Below are 20,342 nucleotides of genomic sequence, written 5' to 3' on the forward strand. Positions count from 1 at the left end.
TATCTTATATCATAGCATCAGTGGTTTTAGATTTTAAAAAATACGTTTCCTATGATTTAAAAACCAAGTTAGTTCAGCAAATAATTATTCGTATGGTTTATTGGACTCCACAGTGAATGTTAAGAAACATTGGCTATTCTTTTTATGTTCAAGATGTATTAAATTGAAGGAATTCTATTACACATGTTTTGGACATATCCATTGCTAGTTGGTTAGATATTGTTATGGTAAACCAGCTCCTTGCATGGACATTAAGGTTAAGAATATTAATGAGTTATTAAATTACTGTATGTTCCCAAAGTTTTGGAATTTGTCTATTTATGAAGAGTTTTGGATATACTGAACCTGGACTTTTGGAAAAAAAAAAGATGATTTTATATTTTTGGAAGGAAACAAGAGTTTTGAGTATGACAGATAGACCTCTTCTACTGTTGCTCAGTAGCCATACACCATCTAGATTCATATGTCAGCAGATGGAACATCTCCTCAACCAAGCACATATTCTCCTGGGATGCTCAAGAAAACATTGTTTATTTGAATAGTTGCTGAGAGGTGCTATGTGAGCACCCTGCCTGCCCTGAATCATTTTTCCTTATTGAATCCAGAGCCCAGCACAACCCTAGCCTTTAAGACATAACAGTTTTGATTCTGGAGGTAAGAAAGACCCATCAACCACAGGACTAATTATTGTTTAATCCTCTATGAATTTGACTCCTTGTATTTATCCTCCTTGTAAAACCATGTAAGGCAATAACTATCACCACCTTGACAGTAGTTAGTCCAATAGTGTTATTTCCTTCTACTTTTCCTTGAAACAACAAACCTGTGAGGTAGGCTAAGCTGAGAGAGATTGACTGGCCAAAATCATCCAGTGAACTTCCATGGCTGAGGGTAGACTTAGAACCTGGATCTCCCTCTTTGTAGTCTAATAGTTTAACCATCACACCACGCTGGTTCTTCTTTTATTTAGATAATAGAAGTTGATACAAAAAGAATAGTCCTTAACCCATCTATGACACCCAGTATGCAAATAACTGGCATTTTATTTTTTTGGTGTTCTAAAAATTTTCAGAAGAAAAACTCATACCTTCACAGATTTCTGGATCGTATTTTATTGGACAAAGTTTATTAAAACAGAAAATTAAGCAAGTAAGAGAAAACAAAAAAATAGCCTTAAATTATTGCATATTATTCCATTTCTAGGGACGGTTAAATTATGAATACATAATTTGTAGTAAAAGCTTTTTGCCAAACAAAATATAGTACATCATTTAAAGAACAATTATGAAGAAGGATGGAAGGAGGGATTCCCCACTCAAATCACAAAGGATGCATCCAACCACATGCATCCAACTCTGGCAGGCATGTTATGTTCGGGCAAAGCATCTCATTTATTACAGGACGAAGAAGCTGCTGAAAAGAGACAGGAGGAGGAAGAGACTGCATAGCACTCCAAGAGAGAGGTATCGAAAGGACTGGCTTCTCAGGGAATTCAGGTCAGCATGTCCCAAAGGCAGCAGCAGCACAATGCAGTCCAACATGCTGTCAGGCAGGCACTTTCGCCAGAGGTATCTCTTTGCCTCTCTTCCACAACATAAACTGAGAAAAGAAAAGGCACATCAAAACTTCAGAGGAATTGTGTCTAACCCCAATCTTTCATGCATATGCAGGCAACCAAATGATGGCTTAGACTTCATGAACTCAACTGTTGCTACCACTGCATTCTGGGCAGCACCTTTTGGCTCAAGACAGCTGAATGGTACAAGAATGGCCAACATTAATTCATCATAAGCTTGGCACAAGTGTTTATGACTAGAAAGTCCTGGAAGTGGGGGTACACATCCAAATACGCCTAAACTCATTGCCATTTCCATAGTTCCAGCTAATCAGTCTCTTGATTTTGTTAAATTCAGTGAACGCCCTGAACTAAGGAAGGCATATCAGATTTGTCCCTTTATTTATTTATGCCTATGTATGTTTGAATGAAGTCTACTCTATAGAACTTGGGTTTGTCTGCCAAGTATGTATTTTTTGCTAGATATCAGTATCAGCAACTCCAAATGCATTTTCACCTGCATGGTTCCTGACAGCTCTTAGTCAATGGCTGGGGTAGAGGAAAATAATGAAAAAAGGAAAACGAAAGTTACTTTTAAGAGGATCAAAGAAATCACTGGAAAATTTACAGCTAAGCTAGGAAAGCTCAAGAGCAAGAGTTATCATTAAATTAATAGAAGATGAAAAGACTGCACCCAAACACTTTACAAATGGGTCTGTAAAATTAGAGAGACTTTTGTAAATAAAGAACACATTCGGGAACTGAATCTATTAGAAATTGAGTTATCAGAGCCAATAGTCCAACTGTTGAATAAAAAAGCACTAAAAAAAGGGGTTGGTCTTAATTTCTTCCTGCAACATTTTGAAGATGCACAATCACCCTTATGGTTGTACTTCATCCAAGGAAATATTTCCAAGTTTCAAGTCTTGTGCAATATTGGAGAAGGTATTTCTTTAAAGGATTTTCCTACCAGGACTCAACCAGAGTAAGCTGACACTCTGTATCTGTAGTCTCTTTTGGCCCTCAAGGGAATAAAAATTAAAAATAGCTTCAAAGTTTGACCTCCAACTAGTTCTACAATTAGACACAACCCTATTTGGAAACAAGGAAGCATTCCAGATTGGAGAAAAATGCTGTTGCATTTTGGTCCTTATAGAGTAGGAGGAAAGGCGAAAAACGGTATTCAGGAGATGCAAACATGTGGGCATGACATTAAGGACAGCTTAGACAGCAGTGATTAAAAAATACTTATTACTGAAAGAAGGACTTTCCTAATAGAACTGTAAGGCTTACTAAGCTAATGGCCAGGTCCATTTCAACTTGATACACTCTGCATGACATTTCAGATGGCCTTTTCTACTGGCTGAAAGCAGAAGGCTAAACTGGAAATTCCAGTTTTTCATCTCAGAAGAATCTTCACAAAATGTTTTTGTATTTTACATTATTTGGAACTTAATATTTAAACAATTTACTGCTTTAAGTGGCACCCAGCAAAAGGGAAACACATCTGATTTATTAAGTAGACAGTAATCTTGAAAGATTCAAGATACGAAAATTTATGGCAGTGAAAACATTAAGTGCATGAGAGAAAAGTCAGAAAATGAGCTGGGAGACCCATCACTGGATTTCTGGTTTTGTTTAATGACGAATGAAAATGGCAATTAGTCACCCATGCAGACTCCAGAGGGCTGCATGGGAACCAATGCTGGGTTCAAATATGTAGGAGAGTTCATTATGAAGGAAGCAGCAGGAAGAGGGAGATTGGCCCCAACCCACTCTCTTCCCAGTCTACAAGACAGTATCAACATTCCTCAAGCTGTTATTTGCCTCAAGCTATGGGAAAAGAAGGGAAGGGAAGCATATGCAAACAGCTCTTTCAAAACCATCTGGAAATGTTGAGGAGAGATCTAGCTAATTGAAACACAAATGAAATGCTCTTCTTTCCGGCATATTTCTTCTTCCTATTTAGAGCTGTTCTTCATCCAAGACATCTGAAGGGGGCCAGGCTGGGAAAGGCTGCTCTAGGGAAGCTCTGCCCAAGAAATGAAAGCTTCATGCTGCAGCTTTCCTAACATGCAGCACTTCTCTATTTATTTTATGGAGAATGAACATACTCCCCAAACAAAGGTACCTGTGTGATATGTCACTGTGCACAAAATATTTATAGATGCAACAGCACACAGCACACTGTAGCAGAAACAGATACCTGAATAGCTGTCAGCAGGCTTATATACTTATTTAGGCATTTCCACACACCCTTCCAAAAAAAAACCCCAACATCTCACAGTTGGTGTCTTTTGAACCAGCTACAGTTTTGAGCACCTTTATGTGAAATAAAATGGCATTTCATTATAAATGAACGTTGTCTTAAGGAACCAAGGTTTAGCCAGATACCTACAAGATACTCTTTTCAGTTGCCTGTGTCCCATCAAGTTCAAGTTTCTGCTGAAGTTTGTCAGACTGTACTTACTATACCCCAGAAATTAAAATGCAGAGCATGCGTGTGTGTGACCCAGGCCCTGGAACCAAATATGAGTCTATGCCAAGAATCATCACAGCAAGACCTGCACTTCGCATGCTCCAATACAACATTACTATACTGTATTCTGACAAGGGACGTTTTCTCTTTGCAGAAATCAAAAAGATTCTGCCTCATAGCAGACCTAAGGCCAGAGAAAGGGAAAGTGACTTTGCTGCTGGAAGAGCATGAATGAATGGTGCAAATGAACCTTAATTTCAGGAAATGGTAGTCACAGAGCTTGCCAAAGGTAACTGCATTTTTAATTAGAAAAATACCTTGTGATGTTGTTGAATTTGCCCTCATAAACAAAGGCTACCAGCTATCAAGCAATCAGACCAGCGTAAAAATATGTATTACACTGCTTCTGATAATACAAAATCAATGCAAAATACAGTATTGAATAATAAAATGGAAGACCACTGACTTCTATCTTCCCATATTTTCTGCCCCTTCTTGCAACAATGCCATATTCAGCAAGTTGCCAAGCAGAATTTTTGCTACTTGTCATCAGATCTGCAAGTAGAGCTTTCATAAAAATGTGGACCACCTGAAATTGTTGTGCTGAGAGCTATCATGCTGCTATGGACATCCCTACAGAATAAGGCACAACTGAAAAAAATGGGTCAGGGTGTTTCTACCATTCCTTTCCCACACAGGCAGGGTCCTGCACTGCATGGAGCATTCTTATATCTAATGTTGAAAATTGCTACAAGGAGAATGTTAAAATGCGTAAGGGGGAATGCTCTGTGACACTTCAGATACTGTGCTCCTTAGGGATTAGTAGTTGATGCCCATCCTACACAACCTGGTACAGTTGGCATGCTGCAGGTCCCATCGATTAAGTAGTGCCATCTGATGGGATCCAGGAAGCAGACCTTGTAGTAGCACCTGCCCTCTGGAATGACATCCCCTCAGATTCAAATGGCTCCCACTCTGACCTTGTTTAAACAACCCTTAGAATCTGGCTCTTCTCTTAAACCTTGACCCAGAGCAAGCAGCAAAATGCTTGTGGGGATGATTGGTTTGTGAGACTTCTTGTACTATTTTTCCAGACATCTGCTTTTTATACTGTTTGTATTTTATTGTTTGAAATGTATACTGTATGCTGCCCAAAGTCGCGAGGGAGTTGGGAGGCCTGTAACTTAAACAATTAAACAAATAAATAAAGTAACCAGAACCCAGCTACCATACTTGCAGAGATTCTGCCTTGAGCCTTTTGAGTCTCCATTATCCATCTCTGCACCAGCATCTCTCCTGCTTGGGCACAGCCCATTCCCACCAACATTTGGGGAGACAGCCCAGTCTGCATTTTTCATTCTACAATTTCCATGATGCATGGAAAGCATCTACCAGTATTAGAAGAGCCAGGCCTGTATCATCCCTAGATACAGGTAGTCCTCAACTTACAACCATTCATTCAGTGACCATTCAAAGTTATGGTGCTGAATAAAGGGACTTAGGACCAGTCCTTGAAGTTACAGCTGTTGCAGTGCCCCTGCGGTCACGTGATCAAAATTTGGCAGCCTGCCTGCACTTACAACTGCAGTGGCACAACTCCTGCCACCCACCTATCTCCTCCCCATCTCTGCCCTTTTGGCTGCCCTGCACAGCAACATTCCTTGGCAGCGGCAGCAGCACAGGGGCTGAATTAGAGGCCTGGGGCCTTCAGCAATCTCAGCCGCCCCCCCCCCCCAGGCCTCTACTTCAGTCCCAATGCAGCCAGCACCACTGCTGAGGAGTGCCGCCTCAAGCCCCGCACCATGGCCAGCCATCCCAGCGCCATAGCACAAAGCCTCAGCCACCCATCACCCTGCACTCCACAGGCCCTGCCACACCCAGCCAACCTTCGTCTTCCTCCCGCTGCTGCTGAGGAATGCAAGGCAGCTGCTGGCCACACCAGGCCTTCTTCCCAAGGCCACTCGCACCGTTCTCCAAATCGTGCACTCCATTCTCGCAATGCTTTGGAAAGTCTTCGGAAAGCTTCTGAGGTCTTTCAAAGCATCGTGAGAATGGCATGCCTGCCATTCTCCAAATCGTGCACCCCATTCTCGCAATGCTTTGGAAAGTCTTCGGAAAGCTTCTGAGGTCTTTCAAAGCTGCAGAGCATGCGCTGGAAGTGCCCCAGAGAACTTGTCTGTGGGCTTCAGCACATTGGAAGCTGCTGGCCCTTTGTGAAGCTCTGCAGGAGGAAGGCTGGGCCAAGAGTGAGCAGAGGGCCTGTGGGTAGGCTCTGCCAGTGTTGGACTCACCTCTGTCCCTTGCTGAAGCCTGCAGGCTGGTTTTCCAGGAGTGCTTCCAACACAAGCTGCAGAGTGCGCGCTGAACCTCCAGGAAGCCCGCGTCCCTCCACTTCCTCCAGATCTATCACCACCCCAAAAGTGTCTTCCACGCAGCCTCCACCTTCGCTTGGTGAGCTGCTGCTGGCTCTCCTCCCTCACCCGGCAACAGAGAGTGCCGCGCCATCCCGTTGTCTCCTCTCTGGCTGGGCCTGGCAAGCTCCCTTCGGCAGACGAGGCTCCACTGACTTGCCTCGTGCATCCCAGGATCCCGGGCCAGCAGCAGGAGAAGACAGCCAAAGTCAGCAGGGAGCAGCAGGGGTAGGCAGCAGGTGAAGCTGGGGGTGGCAGGGGTAGGCAGCAGAGTGCAGGGTAGCCCAAAGGGCAGGCAGTTGGGGGAGTTGAAGCCAAGGCAAGTGCGGCAGGGCAGAAGTGTGAGGTCCTGGCCTAATGACAGTGCTGTCCTGGCCTAACGACCACAACTAGGACCACTGAAACTGCCATTGCTAAGTGGGGCAGTCACGTGATGTTTTGCCTAACGACTGCATCACTTAGCTACAGAAATTCCAGTCCCAATTGTGGTTGTAAGTCGAGGACTACCTGTAGTTAAATCAGCTTCTGCCCACTCGTGATTCAGGTCAGGTTGCTGGGTCTTGAAAATACCAAATCTTGTAATTTAACTGCAGCTGTTGCTCTGTACAGAAGGATAATGACTGAAGTGCTTTAGCTCTAGCAGCAAGAGGATCACTCTGTCATCTGTGTGTACAAGCACTGCCATGTGCCTACCTTCAGTGGATGAAATTCTATTTTTATTACAGAGAGGGAAAGAGCTGCCTGCTGACAGCCTTGGCTGAATTTAGTTTAGATACAAAAACCAAAGAAGACCAAACTGAGATTCTCACTACTTTTAAAAGTTCTTTCCCATTCTGCTTGACTGTATGTATTACAGGTAAAACCTTTGTGGAAAATTTCAATAAAAAAAATACTGGGATTTGAACCAGATATTTTAGATTAAAACATGCCATGCCTGAAAAGTCTGGTGATGGATTCCTATGAACCTCAAGGTTGTTATTGCAGAAATAATTTACATTTTTAAATATTCCATATACCACAGAGTAAGATCAGCCTATAGCAGCTTTTATGAAAAAAAAATGTAGGAGATTTTAGCACTGCAGTGGGAGTGTAAGTACATATTCAGGTGACCCATTCAGCTCAAAAACCTAATCCCCTTGTTGTGAGGTTCAGAAAATCCATTATATGGGACCATATTCTGTATTTGTCATGGCAGTTGGGACCTCATGAATGGAAAATCAAGATGATCTTGACTTTTCCACTTCTTCCTACAAAGATGGCTCAATACTAGAAGCTATTCAGTAAAGCTTTTCTGGCAGAATATAAAGTTGGTTGGTTTGACCAAGGTTAAAGTAAGACATGTTTTTATAAAACTCTAGTAATTCTTTATGGACTTTTTGCTGACACCAGGACTAAAAAGTTGATGATTTTTGGATTTGCATATAGATAAGGGATGGGTTCTTCAGCAAAGGATCGTTCCCTTGTCATGGTGCTGGAGCTTGAGCACCTCAATGATGCCATGAGCTAAACCGTGAAGGGCCACCCAAGACGGGAAGGTCATGACAGAGAGGTCAGACTAAATGCGATCCCTGGGGAAGGTAATGGCAACCCACCCCAGTATTCTTGCCATGAAAACTAAATGGATCAGTACAACCAGAGATATGTCGGTATACCATCGGAAGATGAGACCCCCAGGTCGGAAGATGGTCAAAATGCTACTGGGGAGAAACAGAGGATGAGTTCAACTAGCCCCAGACGTGATGACGCAGCTAGCTCAAAGCCGAAAGGAAGGCTGGCAGCTGACGGTGCTGGTGGTCGAATCCGATGTTCTAAGGATCAACCCACCATTGGAACCTGGAATGTAAGATCTATGAGCCAGGGCAAATTGGATGTGGTTATTGGCGAGATGTCAAGACTAAAGATAGACATTTTGGGCGTCAGTGAACTGAAATGGACTGGAATGGGCCACTTCACATCAAATGACCACCAGATCGACTACTGTGGACAAGAGGACCACAGAAGAAACGGAGTAGCCTTCATAATTAATAGTAAAGTGGCTAAAGCAGTGCTTGGATACAATCCAACAAACGATAGAATGATCTCAATTCGAATTCAGGGCAAGCCATCTAACATCACAGCGATTCAAATATACGCCCCAACCACAGATGCTGAAGAAACTGAAGTAGAGCAGTTCTATGAGGATCTGCAGCACCTACTGGACAACACGCCTAAAAGAGATGTTATTTTCATCACAGGAGACTGGAATGCTAAGGTGGGCAGTCAAATGACATCTGGAATTACAGGTAAGCATGGCCTGGGAGAACAAAACGAAGCAGGACATAGGCTGATAGAATTTTGCCAAGACAACTCACTCTGCATAACAAACACTCTCTTCCAACAACCTAAGAGACGGCTTTATACATGGACTTCACCAGATGGACAACACTGAAATCAGATTGACTACATCCTTTGCAGCCAAAGGTGGCGGACATCTATAGAGTTGGTAAAAACAAGACCTGGAGTAGTTCAGATCACGAACTTCTTCTTGCACAATTTAGGATCAGACTAAAGAGATTAGGGAAGACCCACAGATCAGCTAGATATGAGCTCACTAATATTCCTAAGGAATATGCAGTGGAGGTGAAGAATAGATTTAAGGGACTGGACTTAGTAGATAGGGTCCTGGAAGAACTATGGACAGACGTTGGCAACATTGTTCAGGAGGCGGCAACAAAATACATCCCAAAGAAAGAGAAAACCAAGAAGGCAAAATGGCTGTCTGCTGAGACACTAGAAGTAGCCCAAGAAAGAAGGAAAGCAAAAGGCAACAGTGATCGGGGGAGATATGCCCAATTAAATGCAAAATTCCAGAGGTTAGCCAGAAGAGGTAAGGAATTATTTTTAAACAAGCAATGCGCGGAAGTGGAAGAAGACAATAGAATAGGAAGGACAAGAGACCTCTTCCAGAAAATTAGAACCATCGGAGGTAAATTCCAGGCAAAAATGGGTATGATCAAAAACAAAGATGGCAAGGACCTAACAGAATAAGAAGAGATCAAGAAAAGGTGGCAAGAATATACGGAAGACCTGTATAGGAAGGATAACAATATCAGGGATAGCTTTGACGGTGTGGTCAGTGAGCTAGAGCCAGACATCCTGAAGAGTGAGATTGAATGGGCCTTAAGAAGCATTGCTAATAACAAGGCAGCAGGAGATGACGGCATCCCAGCTGAACTGTTCAAAATCTTGCAAGATGATGCTGTCAAGGTAATGCATGCTATATGCCAACAAATTTGGAAAACACAAGAATGGCCATCAGATTGGAAAAAATCAACTTATATCCCCATACCAAAAAAGGGAAACACTAAAGAATGTTCAAACTATCGAACAGTGGCACTCATTTCACATGCCAGTAATGTAATGCTTACGGTCCTGCAAGGTCGACTTCAGCAATTCATGGAGCGAGAATTGCCAGATATACAAGCTGGGTTTAGAAAAGGCAGAGGAACTCGGGACCAAATTGCCAATATCCGCTGGATAATGGAAAAAGCCAGGGAGTTTCAGAAAAACATCTATTTCTGTTTTATTGGCTATTCTAAAGCCTTTGACTGCGTGGACCATAACAAATTGTGGCAAGTTCATAGTGGTATGGGGATACCAAGTCACCTTGTCTGCCTCCTGAGGAATCTGTATAACGACCAAGTAGCAACAGTAAGAACAGACCATGGAACAACGGACTGGTTTAAGATTGGGAAAGGAGTACAACAGGGCTGTATACTCTCACCCTACCTATTCAACTTGTACGCAGAACACATCATGCGACATGCTGGGCTTGAGGAATCCAAGGCAGGAGTTAAAATCGCTGGAAGAAACATTAACAATCTCAGATATGCAAGATGATACCACTTTGATGGCTGAAAGCGAAGAGGAACTGAGGAGCCTTATGATGAAGGTAAAAGAAGAAAGTGCAAAAGCTGGCTTGCAGCTAAACCTCAAAAAAACCAAGATTATGGCCACCAGCTTGACTGATAACTGGCAAATAGAGGGAGAAAATGTAGAGGCAGTGAAAGACTTTGTATTTCTAGGTGCAAAGATTACTGCAGATGCTGACTGCAGTCAAGAAATCAGAAGACGTTTAATCCTTGGGAGAAGAGCAATGACAAATCTCAATAAAATAGTTAAGAGCAGAGACATCGCACTGACAACAAAGGTCCGCATAGTTAAAGCAATGGTATTCCCCGTAGTAACATATGGCTGCGAGAGCTAGACCATAAGGAAGGCTGAGAGAAAGAAGATCGATGCTTTTGAACTGTGGTGTTAGAGGAAAATTCTGAGAGTGCCTTGGACTGCAAGAAGATCAAACCAGTCCATCCTCCAGGAAATAAAGCCAGACTGCTCACTTGAGGGAATGATATTAAAGGCAAAACTGAAATACTATGGCCACATAATGAGAAGACAGGACACCCTGGAGAAGATGCTGAGGGTGGAAGGCAAAAGGAAGAGGGGCCAACCAAGGGCAAGATGGATAGATGATATTCTAGAGGTGATGGACTTCTGGGGGAGCTGGGGGTGTTGACGACCGACAGGAAGCTCTGGCGTGGGCTGGTCCATGAAGTCACGAAGAGTTGGAAGCGACTGAACGAATAAACAACAACAAAAGGGATGGGTTATGGAAAGAAAAGGTATTTGTTTGTAACCTTATAGAGGGTAAAGAGTATTTTTTATACTTGTGATAAAGAAATATATAAAGAAGTGAATTCTGATCTTCATCCTAGTTTCTTCTTTTTCTTTCTTTGAACTTTTATTCTTTCTTTCTATTTCTCCTTCTCTCTTTGAGTTTAATTTGTATTTGCTTTTACTATTGTAATTAAAATCATGAATAGAAATTAAATATAAAAAGAAAAGGATAAAAATGTATTGTTTTTAACATCTTTTCTTTTTTACTGGTTAAGTAAAACATGCACGCAAAAAAAGCAAAGTGTATCATACATCAATTTGGTAATTTAACTGCATTACTTGGAATAAGTCTCATATTTCCTATACTTTAGTGTTTCTGGGGAAATTTGTAAAATTTAAGATTTTACTTGTTGCTTGAATTATTTGTTGAAATAATTGTTTAAATGAATGTTTCTTTATTTGTGACTATAAATAATCTAGAGGCTTCATGTCCAACCTTATTTCTAGTGTTAAGAGAGATCCTTTTCCTTTTTGGTAAGGGGGTTGCACTATATATTGATGGCTGTTTTGACCCTACTGTAACAGCAGTAGCTTCTGCAGATACAGAAGTAAGTGGAAGACATAAACATTATCAGAACCATACAACACAATGGTAAATGTGAGAGTGATGGTAGAAAAAGGTTTTGACAGGAAAATGCTCAAGCAGTTTTGGTGGGAAGAAGTCTTGGAATGTTCCAGAGCTTTGGCATAAATTGGATGTGCTGGAACAAGTTGCATAATAGAAAATCCTTTTTCACATAAAGTGAATTCTTGGACAAAAATGGTCAACCCAATAATAGCAAATATGCATAAGGCAAGGGAAACCTGTTACTGATTATATTAATAAATCAATCAGCATTTGTCCTCCTCTAGAGACTCCTGAGTTGTCAATAAACTTCACTCTGCTTTCTGAGCCATATCAAGCTGCCCCAGACCAAGGCCCTACAAGATTTTAATAAGCTCTTAAGTCTCCTTTTTAATTTTTTAATTGCTGGAGGCTTTGCTGTATCTCCATATTTCTTCAATGTGTTGTTTATTACAATATCTGATATTGTTCACTTATTTTGTTTTGTGACTCTGCTGCAGTAGTAGCTGGTACCAGCATACTTTTTAATGCCTCTAATCTATGGAAGAGTTTTCTTTGTTTTGTTTGTAGAAGACTGGGATTCCCATTCTCCTCCTCTTCCTCTGTACCCCTAAATTATTATTTAACTTTGAGAATATCTGTGGATGTCACGTATCTCTGATATACTGAAGATGCTTCTGAGAATAGGGCATCTGTTTGGTGATGATCCTTTTCAGAAATGTGTGTGAATGTTTTCTTTAAGAATTAAAAGCAATAAATGTTCTGGAGGAAAAAAAATAGCAAAAAAGAAGAAAGAAATATGGCAAAATAACCATACAGAATATGAGCAACATTACAACAGGAACTGCAGCCTATTTTACAACTTTGGCTGAAATGTTACAAATGGATAGAGTTGTGGCACACTACTGTACAATTACTGCGTTACTCTCTAGAATAGTGTGGGAGGGTCAGAATCTACACTTACAATACCAGTAATAGCCAGGGCAAAGGTGAAGAACTAGATTTGCTCCAGAATATTTAAAGGAGAAGGACTTAAAGGAACCTCATTCCCTATGGCTTCACTTCTTCCCTTGCATACAGATAAACAAAGGGCCTCTATAAAAGATAAATGGGGATCAACCATGCCAAACAGCTTTGTCAACCATCCCCTACCACTCCATGTTGAGAAAGTTATAAGATAGTCAGGGTACAACCATTCTCACCAGCATTTCAGCAGGGAGACCTGCAACCACAGCTTTGCTATATCTTCAGCCTATTAGCACTTAAAAATTGCACTCCTCCCATATTGAACATAATTGAAGCAGATGAAGTCTTAAAGATACACATTTGTCACTCTCGGCCTTAAAATATTCTACACGTTTTCTCTTCGGGACACAAAGCTTAAAAAGCTTCAAGTAAAAACTAATACAAAAACAGCCTTGTGTGGCGCAGAGTGGTAGGCGGCAGTATTGCAACCGAAACTCTTCCCACGACCCGAGTTCAATCCCAGCAGAAGCTGGATTCTTGGGTAGCAGGCTCAGGTCAACTCAGCCTTGCATCCTTCCTTCCAAGGTCGGTAAAATGAGTACCCAGCTTGCTTGCTGGGGAAGGTGACAATTGGGGAAGGCAATGGCAAACCACCCCATTATAGTCTGCCAAGAAAATGTCGCGAAAGTGGCATCCCCCCAAAGGGTCAGACATGACTCGGTGCTTGCACAGGGGACCTTTCACCATCACAAAAACTAATACACTGTCTGCATATGGACAGCACCTGTAACAGGATAACTTGACAGAATCCTGACTGAACTATTTTTCAGACATTCTCCACATACAATAAATTCAGAGCAACAGACTCTAAGAGTGATGTTATTAAACACTTCCTTTTAGGCAGTTGTTTGTGAAATAACAAATGCAAAGCAGACAGCCTTTTGTTAGGTCATCACCCAGTAGCTTGCCTGTATTCCTAACAGTCCTCACTAATTCCTCACTTAAGTAGAAAGAAATTGATGTTCATGATTTTAAATTAGTACATGGAGCAGCAACTAAAAAAAAATTAAAACTGAATTTCAGCTTACAACCTGGCTATTAATGTTATCAGTTTTCTTCTTTTGACAACAGCCAAGACAAGGAGAGATACTGTAAAAAATGGGAAGTGTTCTTTTCTGAAAAACCAACCAGCCAGAATGCTCTTATCCTGATTTGTGACAGTTATGTGAACATCTCTAAGCAAAACTGAGCACAGAAATTCACAAGTCCTTCAACTGATTCCAGAATTAGCACCACCAGCTTTCTAAAACTGAACTAGATTAAAACTGACTCTTTCTGATCTCTTTTGCTTGAAGAGAAAAACTAAGGTTAAAGTCTCCCTTGCCCCACCCTGTCCTGCCATATCCACATTTGTTTTTTATTAGTAACCAAATGAAATCTTAAACGCATGTGTACAGATATAAACCCCTTTGACTGAAACTGAACTACCAGCCACCTTGGAAACTTGTTATCTAATCTGTTGTAGGTCAGAGTTAACCTTGCTTTATTATCTATAGGCATTGACGTTTATGCCAAGTACCACTTTACTCAATACAAACAATTTGCATGATTTTATTTTAAAATGAGGCATGTTAACTTTGTCTGTATCATGAGCATTCATTGTTTGGTTTCTACCTATATAGATTATTAGTTACTGATTAAGCTTAGAAGAAACAAGGATTGTTAATAACTGCTTTGAACTGTGGTCCATAAAAGACAGAGGATCACCTAAGTTAATACTGGTAGCAGAACAAAGTTTTTAAAACAAAATCAGCTGCAAAACGATAAACAGGGAATGGCCGTTAATGAGAATTTATCATTCACTTTAGGTGATTATCTAAGTATGGGATTGGCTTGAATAACTGTTTTCGTCAAGTTGTAGTTAAGAATGAATGCAGAACTTTTTCAGAGGCAGTCCCTCAGGCCAGATAAGACCAAAAAACATTTTGTGCAACATGGAGCAAAAGTGTTCCTCGGGTAACAGAAATTTCAAGGGAAAAAAAGCATGTTAGCTGCTATGTTCTGAATGTGTCTGCTAAGGTGGGAAGATGAGTAGAAGACAGAGGCAGACAGCACAAGACTGCCTACAAGTTGTTTTTGGGGAAAAAAATCCACAAGAAAAGAGTCAGTCAGGTGAGACTTACTGTAATCAATTTGCAATAATCAAAATTTCTACTTTGTTTACTCCTAGTTAACATCCATTAAGCAACTTCAGCCTACTGGTAATTTCCAACATCAATTAACAGTAGTCTTGGCAACCATCTTCTATGGCTTTATGAATATTCTCATATTTACAGCTGCCCAGAACTCTCTTTAATTCCCGTGCAAGAATTACATAATCTATAATCAAATCACCACCTTTACAACTAATTTAATGTCAGGCAGTTACAACAAATAAAATAGGAAAACACCTAATGGAGAAAAGTTAGTGTTATAGAGCAATCCATGGCTATATGCTTCATTGGAGAAAATCCATGGAGTTCATTCTCCTTCTGAGAATGCCATTTGAACTGTCAGAATATCAGATGTTGATCTGTCTGCGTATGCAAAGAACAATGTGATCTCATCAGCTAATACACAGAGTCTTAGTAACTTCCAGCTTCTCAATGGATGCAGATTGAGGATTTTACTGTGAGGTATCAACATGTATACTATATGAAACAGCTCTAGAACTGATCTGTTACTATTGCTTTACGGGCAGCATACAAAACAGGTCTATGTGCTATGCTAGCAAAAGTCACATAATACTTTCTCATAATAAAAAGAGTATTGCTGCTCCCTTCTCCTGGGTTTATCATTCCAGTTTCATACTAGTTCACCTCTGATTCCAAACTGTGAAAATACATGCAATAAATAATTCAAACTGTGTCATTGCTTCATATCATATTGTAATCTGCAATTGTTTTTGCTTGAAGCTGGCTAATTAATAGCATCTTGGCTCTATGGAATTCTCTGGTAGGCTCCCATTCAGATACTAACAGGTCCAACCCTGCTTAATTTCTGAGTCCAGAAAAGGTTGGCCAGCTGTGGAGGCAGCCTTAATTAAGCCTAACCACTATCAATTGAGAATGAAGAAGTAACAGGGGTAAAAGGAACAGACACAGTATATGGAAGAGGAAAAAGGACAAGGCTAGCAAGATTGAGTTCAGTTCACTGTGAAACTTGAAAGGAATATCTGGCAGCTGACTGGACAAAATAAAGTATGCAGAACTAGGATCCCTGAGGGCCATAAGCCAGAGCAATCTAATAGTTCAAATCAAATTATGCACTGCAAAAATATCTGGGACCATCTGCAAGTAACCCAGTAATTTCATATGATCAAAAAGGTATCCTGTCCCGCCCCCCAACTCCAAAAACAAAACCATGAGGAAAAAGAAATTGCATGTGAAAAACTGGAGATGAGGACCTCAATAACAGAAATCCATCTTTCTTTTCAAAGAACTGCCAGGTTGGATAAAATTATAGCAATATTGAGAAATACCATTTGAACACCATATTCTCATTAACATGCATAACCACTAACTATTTAGATCTGTAAGAAATCATGAAGTCTGTACAATTTCATACAAGCCATTCATATTACCTGTATTTTTAGGTCCATCTGCATAGACTGGTCCTGGAGGTGGAGGAGGAGCATTCTGCCATCCGTATGGTGGGTAACCATTGTAGCCTGGCTGACCAGCTGGATACGGCCCTGAAGGCCCTGGCTGATAGGCAGGATATGGACCAGGACCTGCTGGTTGCTGAGTATATGGTGGGTAAGGGGCAGTTGGGCCCGGGCCGGAATATGGTGGAGGATTTTCGTAATTCATGTAGGACTCTAAGTGTTTCCTAAAGATACAGAAACAGATTTTACTTCAGTTGTTTTCTTTAAACAGGGAACATCCATTTTAATCTTTCATGAGCAACCTGCTTAATCTTACATTTCATTTGCAACTGGGGAGCCATTTATGTACACACTGCCAAAAAAGAACACAGACACTGTCATCAACTGAAGTATTCTTTCTAAATCTCAAAGTAGTCATTTCCTTTTTTTTCTGTGGAAATCAGATCACACCTACCACCAAGCAGAGCCCCAGCAGATGCACCAGACATCTTAGAGCAATGGGAGACAACTTGCAGTTCCTTGGCACTCTATTTTCAGCCCCATAAGAACCTTGGAATGGGTGGGGTGAAATGTTCAGACCTGATTTACTGAGGGGAACTGAATGGTGGTGGCTAAGAGGCAAAATAGATGCTTTCAATACTGTGGGGTTTTAAAATATCCATTGTATCCCTTTAAAATCCTGAACATTCCCCTCCAAATTCCTACCTCATCACCTCATAGTGGTGCAGCAGTGACCCTGGCTGTCTGATGGTGAAGTACGGTGGAGTGTATTCTCCAGCAGGTTCTACCAAGCCGTGAAGGCGTCAGGCTGTTAGCCAAAGGGTTTTACCCTTTAGGTCATGGCTAGCTAAGTTGAGGAGGCACACAGGTCACCGACAGCCTAGCCAGCAGGTGACTCAAATCTGTGGCTAACACAACTCACGAAAATGGGCCTCAGTTCCCTGCAGGTCCCTCGAACTGTGCTAAGGTGGCAGTGCAGAGCTCGATCAACTAGAGGCTGCTAAGCATCTCAGGAGGCAGGCCATCATTCCAATCGACCATGGCCCTCTGGCTATGTATCTACACCTGTCAAACATTAGCAAGAGATGATCATCTAAATCATCTCATGGAAGAAAAAGCCAAAGTGAGGTGCAACATCCTCGGTTTGTGTGAAATGTGATGGAGGAAAGAGTTAGAAGCAACCTGGAAAGATGGAAGCACAGTAAGACTTGGTAAAGGAGATGATCCATGAACAACTGGAGGAATCGGTTTCATTGTTAGCAAGGAATGGTCTTCGAAAATCGTATCGTGCAATATTTCATCAGCGAGGATGGGATCTCTTCTTATTAAACTTAAGTCCCAGCAGCACACTCAAGGTCATTCAGGTTTATGCACCAACAAATCAGAGCGATGATGATGAAGTGGATAGCTTTAATGAAGATCTCTCAAATGTTCTGTCTCAGAAAACGACATATACAATGGTGATTGGCAACTTCAACACAATAATAGGAAAAGCTGTAGGGGAAAAATTTATTGGGAAGTATGGATCTGGTGAAAGGGACAAAAGAGGTGAAAAGCTTGTGACAATGGTGGAAACCAGCAAACTATATGTTGGCAACACCTGGTTTAAGAAGAATATTGAAAGACGATTGACCTGGGTCACTCCGAATGCAAGGAGGAATGAAATCAACTACATTCTGATCAACAAAAGAAGATCACTGAAAGATGTCTCTGTAGTGCCTTCATTTAATACAGGCAGTGACCACCGGATGCTAAGGGCAAAACTAATTTTTGATGAAAAGATCAAGAAGAAAATCCTACGATTTGCAAATCAAAAATGATTACCAGAATCTCTTGATGAAAATGTCCTGAAGGAAAGCATTTCAAAGATGAATTGGAACATAGCAGAAAATCATAATGAAGACTATAACAACTTCATTGGGAAGCTGATGCAATGCGCTAAAGAAGCAAGAACGATGAAGCCAAAGGAGACAAAAGTATTTTTGAAGAGACCAAAATGCTTCTTCAAAAGAGAAGATAGATGGCTAGAACTGCTCGGAATAATGTTGAGTCTGCAAATTAATACGGAGGAAACTGAAAGAAGATCTGAAGAAATTCCAAGAGCAGAAACTTCTTGAGGCAGCAAATAAGCAAAGCAGCATCAGAAAGTGCAAACGCGAAACAGCACTGTGTAAAACAACAATAGCAGCATTAAAAGAGAATGTAAAACAACAATAGCAGCATTAAAAGATAAAAATGGAAAAGAAAAGACAGGAAAGCAAGACGTTGAGCAAATTTGCAAAGAATTCTACATGGACTTGTTTGCATCCTGTTTGGACATTCCAATGCCCCCACTGACCACCATGACCGAGCACACACCGCCTGTTCTAATAAGTGAAGTTCAGCACGCCATCCATCAGATGACACTGGGGAAAACTCCAGGAAAAGATGGTACAGCAACAGAAATACTGAGGGCTGGAGGTCACAAACTATGGAAAGCACTGGCGGACTGCTTCACCAGGTACGTAGAGATTCAAAAAATTCCTGACTGCTGGAAGGAGTCTACTACAGTCCTACTGTACAAGGGAGATCGCAAAGATCTCAAAAATTATAGGCCAATTTGCTTATTATCGACTGTCTATAAGATATTCACAAAAATGATTACAAACTGTCTTACAGGAACTTCAGATGAGCAACAGCCACGAGAGCAGGCCAGTTTTAGAAGCAAGTACAGTACTACTGATCATATATTCACTCTTACTCAGCTCATCGAACGGTCAAGAGAACATAAACTTCTGCTTGCAATCGCATTTGTAGGCTGAAAAAGCATTTGACAGTGTCCAAATCAATGCAGTAATTCAAGCGATCAGTGAACAAGGAATCAACTCCGACTACATCACGCTGCTCAAAGAAGCAAATACCAATGCTTTACAAATATTACTCTCTTTGAAACCAAAATAGAAAATACCAGTGGAGAAAGGTGTAAAGCAAGGCGATATGATCTCACCTAAACTTTTCAACGCTTGTTTGGAAAATATCATGCACAAAATGAAATGGGAAGATGGAATTGATATAACTGGAGAGATGATAAACCATCTCAAATTTGTGGACAATGTTGTACTGATCGCAAAGGATGCTCGAAAGCTGCAAAAAATGCTTTGACAACTTGACGCCAAAAGCAGAAAGGTGGGTCTAAAGATGAATCACACTAAAACAAAATATATGCAGGCACAGAACCTTCCAAAATTCCAAATGAGGCTTCAGAATGAACTTATTGAAGAGGCTGACCACTATGTCTACCTGGGACAGCTAATCAAAATGAACAACAATCAAAGAGAAGGACTGGTCAGAAGAAAGAAAGCTGGATGGGCTAGATACAACTCCATTAGGGAAATCTTACAGAATGAGAAGATCGACGGAAAACTGTGCACTAATCTTTTAAATTCCACTGTCTTACTGGCGGTGCTATATGGAAGTGAAACATGGTTGCTAACAAAGGCAGAAGAGGAAGAGCTTTCAAGAGTAGTAAGGGCTATGGAAAGATCCATGCTGAAAATTTCTCTCATCCCAAGCAGCCAGATTAGAACACAAAGTGGAATAAATGTCAAATATTGAAAACAGAAGCTACACTGGGCAGGACATGTCGCGCGCATGTCGGATGGCTGCTGGACAACAGCATTTGCTGAATGGTATCCAAGAGAAGTAAAAAGACCTATTGGCTGACCTCCAAAGAGATGGGAAGATCCAATAGTCAAGGACTTGGCTGAACCTGGAGAAGAAAGCCAGGATTTGAGACAAATGGAAAGCAAGTTGCAACCGGCAGGACTCTGTCCAGCGACAGTCTGGTCAATCAAGGTGATCAAGGTGACATTCCCCTCCAAAACATTGGGCCAATTTTTACCACTGGGGGAGATTTAACAATCAAAATGCTTAAGGTAACCATTTTGTCCCTGAGTGATGCTTGATGTCATACAACCTTTGCAGTCCCCAGGCAGAATACAAAGACCAAACATGGCTGTTATGGC

General features: G+C 41.2%; 1 protein-coding gene across 1 annotated transcript in view; it reads right to left on the reverse strand.

Annotated features, from left to right (window-relative positions):
- Nucleotides 1-1,088: 1,088 nt before the first annotated feature.
- Nucleotides 1,089-20,342, reverse strand: part of CYSTM1 (cysteine rich transmembrane module containing 1) — a 37,008-nt gene continuing 17,754 nt past the window's right edge. The window contains exons 2-3 of the mRNA XM_063298662.1: nt 16,315-16,562; nt 1,089-1,599 (exon numbers count right to left, since the gene is read on the reverse strand). Of these exons, the coding sequence (XP_063154732.1) occupies nt 1,493-1,599; nt 16,315-16,543 (336 nt within the window). The 5' untranslated portion in view covers nt 16,544-16,562 and the 3' untranslated portion in view covers nt 1,089-1,492. The remainder of the gene's footprint in view (nt 1,600-16,314; nt 16,563-20,342) is intronic.

This window comes from Candoia aspera, chromosome 3 (assembly GCF_035149785.1).
Source record: "Candoia aspera isolate rCanAsp1 chromosome 3, rCanAsp1.hap2, whole genome shotgun sequence".
NCBI classification, from domain to species: Eukaryota; Metazoa; Chordata; class Lepidosauria; order Squamata; family Boidae; genus Candoia; species Candoia aspera.